The sequence below is a fragment of the Microtus ochrogaster genome, chromosome 7, assembly GCF_000317375.1.
Source record: "Microtus ochrogaster isolate Prairie Vole_2 chromosome 7, MicOch1.0, whole genome shotgun sequence".
In the NCBI taxonomy this organism is placed as follows: domain Eukaryota; kingdom Metazoa; phylum Chordata; class Mammalia; order Rodentia; family Cricetidae; genus Microtus; species Microtus ochrogaster.
The window spans coordinates 49,191,992-49,202,029 of record NC_022014.1 but is presented as its reverse complement, the minus strand read 5'-3'; the positions used below and the strand labels follow the sequence as shown (position 1 = coordinate 49,202,029).

Genomic DNA, 10,038 nt, shown 5'->3' with positions numbered 1-10,038 from the left:
GCAAATCAAATAAGACCTATAAATATCTCCACTTTCTATCTATGGGCACTACCTGGATCAAGGAGATGAAACCTATGTGAAATTATGATCTCTAACATAACAAATCAAAGCCAAAAACTTCTGCTTTACCAAATACACTATTTTTTTAATTTATTTATCTTTGGGACTGGAGAGATGGATCCGTAGATAAGAGCACAGGTTGCTCTTCTAGATTCAATTCTCAGAAGCCACATGACAGCCCACAGCCATCTGTAACTCCAGTCCCAGGGGATCTAACCCTTGGCCTTCTCTGGCACTGCGCGCAGGTGGTACACAGGCATACATGGAGGCAAAACACTCACATACATAAAATAAAAATAAAAGCTCAAAAAGTGTGAGATTCAGGTATCTTCATTTTGTGTGTATGGGTGATTAGGTTATATGTATGTATGCATATACACGTATCACAGGTATGCAGTACCATGGAGGTCAGAAGACAAAGCAAACCTCCTGGAGCTGGAGTTATAGGTGGTTGGGAGTTGAATATGGATCCTGGGAATTGAGTCCAGGTCTTCTGCCAGAATAGCAGGTGCTGTTAACCACTGGGCCATCCCTCCCAGCTCCCCGCAATGACAGAAACTCTTAAGAGAATGGCAAGAAAAAGTACAGGTAACATTTACAAATCATATTTCAGATCAATTATATTTCTGTGTCTAAATATTCAATGAGCTCTAATATATCACTAGCCTGGAAACAAACTACTTTTAAAAAACAGCAAACATTTTCATATAAAAGTAGCAAATAATGAGAAGACGAACTGTCCACATGCGTTTACCTGTGCAAATGCACAAGAATATTAACTATCTGGGGGTAAGTCTAACCGTATTCAAGAGCTTGACACACAAAACTATAAAAGGTGACTGACAGATAAGCCTTAAAATGGAGCAATATTCGATGCCTGTGGGTTGAAAGGAAGTCGGCTTTCCCAGATTGGTAGTAGACTAATTATTTAAATCAGCATCCCAGGATATCAAAAGTGTCTGGAAACTGACAGAAATGAGTCTGAAATGTGAACAGAGATGTAACTTGGAGAGAATTGCTGTCACTTTTGAAGAGTAAGTTAGGAGGGCTTATATTTCCGGATAACCACGGTTGATCAGTACAACGCTGGACAGTGAGACAAAGCCCAGAAACAGTCCATTCCACACAGACGCTCTGTTTTCAGCCAAGGTAGAAATAGAGAGTAATGCAGAAAAAAAATTATCTCTTCCCAAATGGTTATAGAGAAAAAGAAGTTGAGCTTGACCCTTCTCTACTTCACAGCCACTACCTGCGTCTGGGGTCTACATGTAAAAGAAAACAATGACATCATTGTCATTGACAAAGACAGTAAATTTCTTTGTGATATCGAGACAGAAAAATACTTCTTTGAATGGAAAAAAATGACACTAGCCCAAAGAAAAGTGATTCAACGTGCAAGAATGCTCCGTTAAACTAATACCACCATTGTCTCCACAGTCCTAAGATACTATAAGAGAAGCTGGAGCCGTGGCGTGCATCAGGAGGTTGAGACAGAAGGACTGTTAGAGCCCAAGAGTTTGAGGGCAGCCTAGGCAGCAGAGCGAGATTCTATCTCAGAAAGAGTGAAACTCAGACGTTGTATGGGAGAAGGGCATTTGTGACTTCAGTGGCCAAGTGTGTTTCCAGAGATGGCGTCCACAATCTCTCCCACCCCACACTTCTTGCTTTGCCCTGTGAAGAGGTAGAGAGAATGCCCTTTGCTCAGGCTCTGTTCCCTCCGAACTGCTTCACAACTCTCTTTGGAGAAGCCACAGCTCTGTATGAGACTGTCATACAGGAAAGGCCATGGGTGAGTGTCCCAGCTAAGAGGTCCAGCTGAACTGCCAATCGACCCCTGAAGCCTCCCCAACCAGTACCTTCAGATTGCTGACAACCCAATCAAGAGTCACAAAAACGCCTTTTGAAGTCTCCTGGCTTTTCCAAACAGGAATGAGATAGAAGTTGCCATTTCGAAGCTGGGTGTGGTGACATATGCCTTGCTTTCATCCCACCACTCAGGAAGCAGAAACAGGCAGATCTCTGAGTTAAGGCTAACCTGGTCTGCAAAGCTAATTCCAGGCCAGCCAAGGCTACATGAAGAAACCCTGTCTCCAAAATAACAAAAACAAAAACCCAAGAGTAGCTACCTCATGCCTCACATTTTGAGGTAAATTGTTACACTGCCGTAGCAAACTCAACTGACCAAGGACGCACCAAATTTATTTAAAAGAACAAAACAAACAAACAAACCTCCCTACAGATCGATAAGGAAAACTACAGGAGCTAGAGCAAAAGATTTGAAACCCAAATGGCCAGTTTTAAAATGTATGATCAGCGTCATGGGCAGTTAAGGAATAGCCAATTAATACCATAATGGAATTCCAGTACAAGCTAAATAAAATGAAAAACTCGTCAGTGCTGTCTGCCCACGTTGAAGACTTATATGCGTAGCAATTTCATTCCTATTCAGCAGAAAACAATTGCTAGTGCTTGAGAGTGGGAGATTTTATAACGGTCATCATCATCAGTCTGGCCTTGATTTTTGGCAAGGATGGCGGGGACTGGGAGGTGGGGAGCGTGGGAACAATGTGAACAGATAAAATAAAAACAGGAGAAGTTGGGATCGTCATTGTCATTCGGATTTATTTTGAAATAGGAAAATTCTAGCAAAAGAGCCACAAAGAGAAAGGAAGTCTGTGCGAGAGCGTTTGCCAAAACAGAAAGTGAGGTGTCACCTGATAAAAAAAGACTTATGAATGAGCTCAGAGCAAAAGCATTTGGTGGGGAAGCTAAAGCGAAAGTCAGTCCTCCAGGGTCGGAGGGCGTGGGGAGGCAGTTACCCTAAGGTGCCGGGCTCCATTCACGCTATAGAAAGAGTGAGGGACTTCTGCAGGGGTTCTCGCTAAAACTTAACATGCAAAGTTTTCACCTTATATTCGTTGCCACTTTGCTCACTGATAGAAAGAAAATGCAGGAAAACACCACTGCCCGATTTTGTCCGCTGCCCGGCACCACAACGCTCACAGAGAACAGTGCAGTCACCTGCGCGCTTCGCCAGCCCGCAGGGACCCTCGAAGGGGAGCTTGGTAGCGGCTACTTTGGAACTATCTTGGCTCAGGCTGCGCAAAAGCGGGCTCTCTCTTTACCGGGGCCCTGGATTCTGCCGGGATGGACTGGAAGGGACAGAAAGGGGCGAGGGGCGGGCTGAGGCTACGGTGACCCTCCTCCCCCCCAGCCCCGCCCCTGGCCGCCTCAGCCCCGCCCCCGGATCGCTGCCCGGTCCGCGCCCCGTCGGCGCCTCGGCGCGCGCTCTCACTCCCAGCCCAGAGCTGCGGCCGCGCAGGTCCCACCCGCGCCCAGGGGCCGGAGATGCAGCCGGGCGCCGCACTGAGCCTGCGCCTGTGGCTCTGCCTCGGACTCCTCCACGGTGAGCTCCCCGGCCTCAACCCAAGCCCCGGCCTCGTTTAATCGCCCGGGGGCCGCCGCGCTCCAGGGGCCAGTGGTGAGACCGCACCGACGGGGCGGGAGGAGGGACGGACAGCTTGGGAGCCTGGGTGTGTGGACGCTCGCTGGAGCCCGAAGAGCCAGGAGGAATCCTGGGGCAGGGATCCGAGACCGCGGGGAGCAGGAAAGAACGGGCCGGGACTGCAGCCGGGTCACCGACAGAGTGGCGGGGCTGTAACCAAATCCCAGTCTTAGATCTACGGTTCGGAGTGAACTGTATTCTTAGCCTGGCTCCTTCGGGTCCTTACTCGCTCCCCAGGGAGTCCCGGGCGCACCGCCTCTGGGTCCCGATCCTATAGGGTGAATCATTTCCCCATCGATCCCCGCCCGACCCCGCACTTGGGTGCGCACTTCCCGACGCCTTGCGTCTGCTCTGGAGGTCGGTTCCCCGAGGTCCCCCAGAGGGCGCTCCCGATGGGCGTCTACCTTCTCCAGGCTGAGATTGAGGACTCGGGACACCCAACCCCCCCGCACCCAACTCCCAGCACCCGACACTAGCGCTATCCCAGGTGATCCGAGGTGCAAGGCAAATTCTCGAGTCCGCAACTCCGGACCGATCCAAGTCGCCGTGAAAGGCCTGGGCTCCTGGGATTTGAGGGGATCTCCGGGTCAGAAAGGAAAAGAGACTTGAACCGTGAAGCAGAGGCTGCAAAGTGGGAGACTTGGACAGGTTCAAGTTTGCGCTGAGAGCTTGGCCCTGTGGTGCTGAAGAGTGGCAGAGTGGTTGCGAGGAGGGGCCAGGAAGGAAGCGCTGAGGATAAGGCATGAGATGAGGGGGCATCCGCCCAGGATCCTCTGTCCCTGGAAATCCAGGGTGGCTGGATCATCACAGAGCTCCTGGTACTTGATAGAGGAGTGCTGGGAGGCCTTGGAGAGAGAAACCTGTATGTTTGTATACTATAGAAATTGACTTTGCATGTTTCGTCGTTACCCCCACAGAGTGTGAGATCTCTTATATGTGGGGGAAACGTGGAACCTCCCAAGGTTCTCAGGCGTGGAGCAGGATGGGAACTAACCAAAGCCAGTTTTGCTCTCGGAGCCTTGCTCTCAGCTCTCACTCTGTCCCGTCGGAGAAGCAAGCCGAAGGGGATGTGAGTGAGCCTGTGTATAGACGATGCAGGACGACTGGCCCTTTGGCTGTTTCTTGCTCCCTGGCACCCAACCCTGAACCAGGCTTTTCACCTATGTTCGGGATGTGTTTGTGAAGTGGCTGAGTGTGTGGGAGAGGTAAATAGGGCTCTGGCTGGGCAACATGAGTGAGGAATGAGACTTCCCTGTGCCCGGGAGACCTCCCACATTTAGCCAAGTGAGGTATCTGAGGCTCTAGGAGGTTAGGTCGACAGGAATGTAAGCTGTGCAAATTCTTCCCTCCCCGCTGCTGGAATCCTGGGGTAAGAGGCCTGAAAGGAGAGGGGTATCTTGACAGACAGGTACTTTGTAAGGATGTGAGGACCAGTTGAGGCCAGTAGGAACTGGGAAGGTGGGACTGACCACGTGGGCTGTGAAGGGAAGGAGATGGTTCAATAGGATGTCCTAGAATGGATAGGAGTGTAGGGAGGGGGCTGCCAGGGGAAACAGAGATCAAGCTTCCCTCAGCCCTGTGCCTAGTCCCACCCTCTCCCTGGTCGGAGAGGACCCAGGAGCTCCCAGCCTGGTGGAGGATGCTACTGCAGGAACATGAACCCCCAAGTGCAGAGAGCGGGGTATACAGGTCAGAATAGAAAGAAAATCCCCTAAGAACAGGCAAGTCAGACTGGGAAACCCTTGTGAAGCCTGAGAACCCTAAAATGAAGTCCTCGAAGGCAGGAGACTTGTGCTTTTGTCTTGGCTGTGCCTTAAAGTCCTCAAGCTGTAGCCTGAGCCCTCTTTTGCCCACCCGGCACTAATGTTTCTTCATGCTTTGTGGGCAGACAGGTAGACACAGAGGGGCTTCTTGGACTTGGGCTGGACTTGGATGCTCAGTGTCCTGATCCAGTCCCTTAAGTCTGATCCCAGCAGCATCCCTGTAGAAAGAGCAAGTGGCAGCTTCAAGAAACATCATCTCAGGACTAAGCCTAGACTAAAGCTAGCTAGGAACCAGGAGACTTCTGGGCATCTGTTCTGGCTTCACCTAAGGATGCTCTTTGTTTCCATGGCCTGTATCAAACATGGCCTTCCATCTCTGATATCCCTGCTCTTAGGTGAGGCCCAGGTCCAGGACAGTGAGGTCTGCAAGTGTCCGTGGCCTTCAGGGCCTAGCTCAGAGCTCTGCAGGCTGAGATACAAGTGTCTCTCAGAACCAGTGTAACAAAAAGGACCCTGATCCCTCATGAAAGCCAGGTCTGGGATAGCATTGTGGACAGTCTGACAGACTCCCCAGAGTCTCAGGGAAGAAGACTGTAGCTCTATACAGCCACAGACATACATCACCTGCTCAGCATGACAGGAAGGACAGGGGCATGACCCCATCCTGCAGGGGCTTTCCAAGTGCCAGACTGGTAGGAACTCTTATGTGGCACTGGGTATTCACAGCGTGGGGATGAAAGTGCTCAGAGAGACCCATTTGTCGTCTGTGGGCTGCACAAGAAGGCAAGGTCACATCCATCTAGGGCAGTGGTGCTCAACCTTCCTAATGCTGTGGTCCTTTCATACAGTTCCTCATGTTGTGGTGACCCCAACCATAAAATTATTTTTGTTGCTACTTCATAATGGTAATGTTGCTACTTTTTTGAATCGTAATGTGAATATCTGATATGCAGATGGTCTTCGGCCACCCTGTGAAAGAGTCATTGGACCCCTAAGGGGTCGTGACCCCCATGTTGAGCATGACTTATCTAGGGGCTTCTAGGAGGGATCTGCAGAATACCCAGAAAGGGAATTCTGAGCAGAGTGAGGAGCCTCTCAAATGAGGCCCGGAGATAGGAATGCCCAGTTGAAGACAAGCGAACGTAAGCTGAGGCTAGCCAGAGCTTGGGATGGCTAGACAGGGAGTGGCAGAAGAGATGGCGGGAGCCAGCAGCCACAGGTGACTGTCCAGGTGAGCCAGAGCCTACCAGTAAATGGGACATTAGTAAGTGGGAAGAGGGGAGGTGATGCTCCAGGACGCTGGCTTGAGCAAACAGGTGGATAGTAAGGTCATCCGTCTGAGGAGGAAGAGGTCTGGAGAAACATGGTCTCCAGATGAAGGCATCCAGATGACTTTCTGGAAGATGCCAGGTTAGATAAGGAAGGAAAGTTGGGAGAACCGGAATGCAACGTAGGGGAGGAAAGAAAGAAAGTCCTCTGTGTCTAGCAGCTCGGTGTTTTCCTCTACCGGTCAGGTGTCTCCCCACCACGCCTGACTTGCACCCCCACAGCTTCTGGGAAGCTTCTGGAGAGATGTGTCCAAAGACAACCCTGCACTCCATCGGGACATCTCTGATAGAGAAGCAGCCGGCATGTCCCCACCAGAGCCAGGGATTGCTGAGTTTTGGTCCTTTTCAGACACTGGCTTCCTCTGGGATCTCAGTTTTCCGGTCACACTGCGGGGACGCGTCTGGGAGCAGGAAGGTGCTGGCACTATGCTGGAGGCAGCTCAGAAGCTCAGGGTGGTGCCAGTAGCAGTCACACCCTCTGCCCTTGCTCCTCAGCTCAGCTGCCACCCTGTCCCTGATGGCCAGGCCTAGGCAGGCGCAGGTCTTGGTGGCAAGTGGGGGAGCCCCCTGCCACGTGGCCGGCAAGGTCAGCAGGGGTTCATGGGAAAGGACTTGTCGGCCACAAGAGAGGACATCCTGCCTGCATTTCCCTCTTCCTGAGGCAGGAGCTGGTGGCCCCGATTTAGCAGTGCTGAGGGGCCACCTCTGAGCCAGCTGGATTGTGTGATAAAGTGACTTGTCTTGCCAGCCACTAAGCAGAGACCTGGCCCCAGGGTGTCCAGGGCAACTGACTGGCACAGCTGGCAACACCATAGCCACCCAGGGCCCAGAGTTCAGCAGGTGCTAGAGTCCCCTCAGTCTTCTTCTGCACCCCACAGAATATAGAGGCAGCCTGTACTCCCAACCTCATCCCTGACTCTTGAGTTCCAGCACCTTCCAGATGTTTGCCATGGTGCTTCCCCAAGGGACATCTCTGAAACACAGATCTGAATATCCCAGAAGCCCCCAAATGTAATCACCAGCTCCTGCTAGTGGAGCAGATCTTTCCTTCTGGATTCCAAGGGCACCCTGACCTAACAGGCACCCAGCCTTCACCCACCTAGTCCCACAGGTTCCAGCTTGTGCCCACTTAGTCTCACAGCCACCCAGCTTGCACCCACCTAAGCCCTCAGGCACCCAGACCTCACCCATTGCATTCCTAACTCAATACTGACTGACCCTTTCCTGCTCCACTCAGGCTCCTGGAGGGCTGCTGAAAGCTCCGGGAAGAAGTTAGTTCCACTGCAGGGGTCCACCAGGGGGAATGGGCTCACTCCCATTCTCTGTGTGCCCATGAGTAGAGATTCCAGGCTTCCAGCTTGGGCTTAGAAAGAGGCTGGAGTACCAGCTTCAAAACTTTCATAGCTTCTCCCAAGTGGTGGTTCATCTGTATTTTAAGCCACATGCCAAGTATACATGAGTATTCCCAAAAAACACACACACAGGGTCTAGGAGTAAGCTATACATATCACCTCAGTATAAAATGATTCATCAAATCATTTCACATAAGAGTGTATGGAGAATTTACCCTTGTGATGTAGGCATCATTGCTCCCATTTTGGAAATCTGGGAACTAAAGGCAGGAGGGTGAAATGGCTCACTAAATGCCACTAGATGCCAGGGGTGAATTGGTTATAAGAAAGTGACATGTGTCTGGCCCCAGACGACACTGAGACCCAAGAGAGGGCATGTAGGACAGCATTGGAGAGAGCACAGGTAGACTCCTAAGGGTCTGACCCCTCAGACATTGTCACGTTGATGTCCGCACCCTGCCCCCAAACAGTGCTGGGCATTTTATTTCCCATAGGTCTAGCTTTGGCCTGAGGTGCACACCTCAGCACACGGCACCTTCCCTTTACCAGGCTCCACCTCCCTCCCCTCTGCATGTGCACACAGAATACATAGTGTCCCCCCAAGCCAGCCGCGGGTTAGTCACACAGGAACACGATGAGGCTGCCACAGTAAAGATCAGTGAAAACCCCAATCTTGAACTACGGAATTGTCAGATGTGAGAAACCAACTTTTCCACGAAGCCTCAAACAAGTGTGGGGGTCTTCTGAAGGGAGCCTGGCGGGGTCGGGGGACATTGGGCTAATACACAGGAGTAGAGGAAGAGATTGTCACACAAAGATGACACAGGGAAGACAGCATCTCCAGGGGCTGGGGAGGGACAGTGTGGATGACCAGGAAGTCAAGAGCATCCATACTGCGCCCAAGCAGGAGGCAGGCACAAGACAATTTCATCAGGAAAGAGAGTTGTGTTCTAGAAAGATCCTCTGGCCACTGGGCAGATGAGAATATGCTGGTCCAGGACTGATACCCTGTGCTAGTCCAGACAGGAGGATGGATGGAGGATGTCAGCCCTGTGAGGCATCTGAACTCTGAGTGCAAAATTCAATGCCGGCATGATAAGGAGAGGAAGGATCGGGACCTGGTGTTCCTGTCACGTTATCTTTGATGTCCTCTTCCTGGGCGAGCAAGCTCTTACTCAGTCTACAGAGCCTGTTTCAGCTCTGAGAACAGGCGTGGTACAGAGACTCGTTAGCTGTGGGAGATGGGTGGTTCCCGACAACTGGTGGAATGACCACCATCAGACCGCCAGCCTAAGCAGAGGATGCACAGTAATAGCGGGAGAAAGCTGGTGTTCTTTCATAAATTGCAGAAGTGCAGGTAATACTGACATCCGTGAAAGGTGGCATAAGCCTGTCCCCAAAGGCGATCTGTTACTAGCTGTGAAATTTCCGGCAAGTGCCTCAGTTTCCCCTCTGTACCATGGTATTACCGTACCTAACTGGCACGGGGAGCATATAACTGGGAATAGGGAGTGGGAGCAGTGTGTTGCCGCGCTGGTGCACAAAAAGTGCTAAATACGCATTTGCTTTTATTGTTGTAACAGGATGTATTGGTATAAGCAGAATTTGGGGGTCAGCGCGTGTGAACGTTTTTTATTGCTGCTGCATGAGCCGCGGCTTCTCTACATCCTTGCCAACCCCAGGAAGTGCGTGCTTTCGGTTCTTATTCATCAGATGAGTGGGCGCTCATGTGTTCCCAGGTTCCTGTGTGTTCTGCTGAGGTTAGACATGGCCTGGGTCTGAAGGCCGAGGGTCCCATCAGGACAGAAATGCAGGAGAGCTGTTGGGAGGAGAGCTTGTTTGGGAGCACAAAACAGGGTTGAAGTACCCAAGGTATGCCATTGTAAGCAGGGCTGTAAGTAAGTAAACAAGTCTGTATCCAGTAAGCAGGGCGGGAGCCTGGGCCTTTTTATATGGCCTCATCGCCCATCTCTCTCTCTCTCTCTCTCTCTCTCTCTCTCTCTCTCTCTCTCTCTCTCTTTCTCTCTCTC

At 51.4% G+C, this 10,038-nt stretch overlaps 1 protein-coding gene across 1 annotated transcript in view; it reads left to right on the top strand.

Annotated features, from left to right (window-relative positions):
- The first annotated feature begins 3,377 nt into the window (after positions 1 to 3,377).
- Flt4 (fms related tyrosine kinase 4) overlaps positions 3,378 to 10,038 on the top strand; it is a 42,554-nt gene continuing 35,893 nt past the window's right edge. The window contains exon 1 of the mRNA XM_026780990.1: positions 3,378 to 3,466. Coding sequence (XP_026636791.1) covers positions 3,409 to 3,466 — 58 coding nt within the window. The 5' untranslated portion in view covers positions 3,378 to 3,408. The remainder of the gene's footprint in view (positions 3,467 to 10,038) is intronic.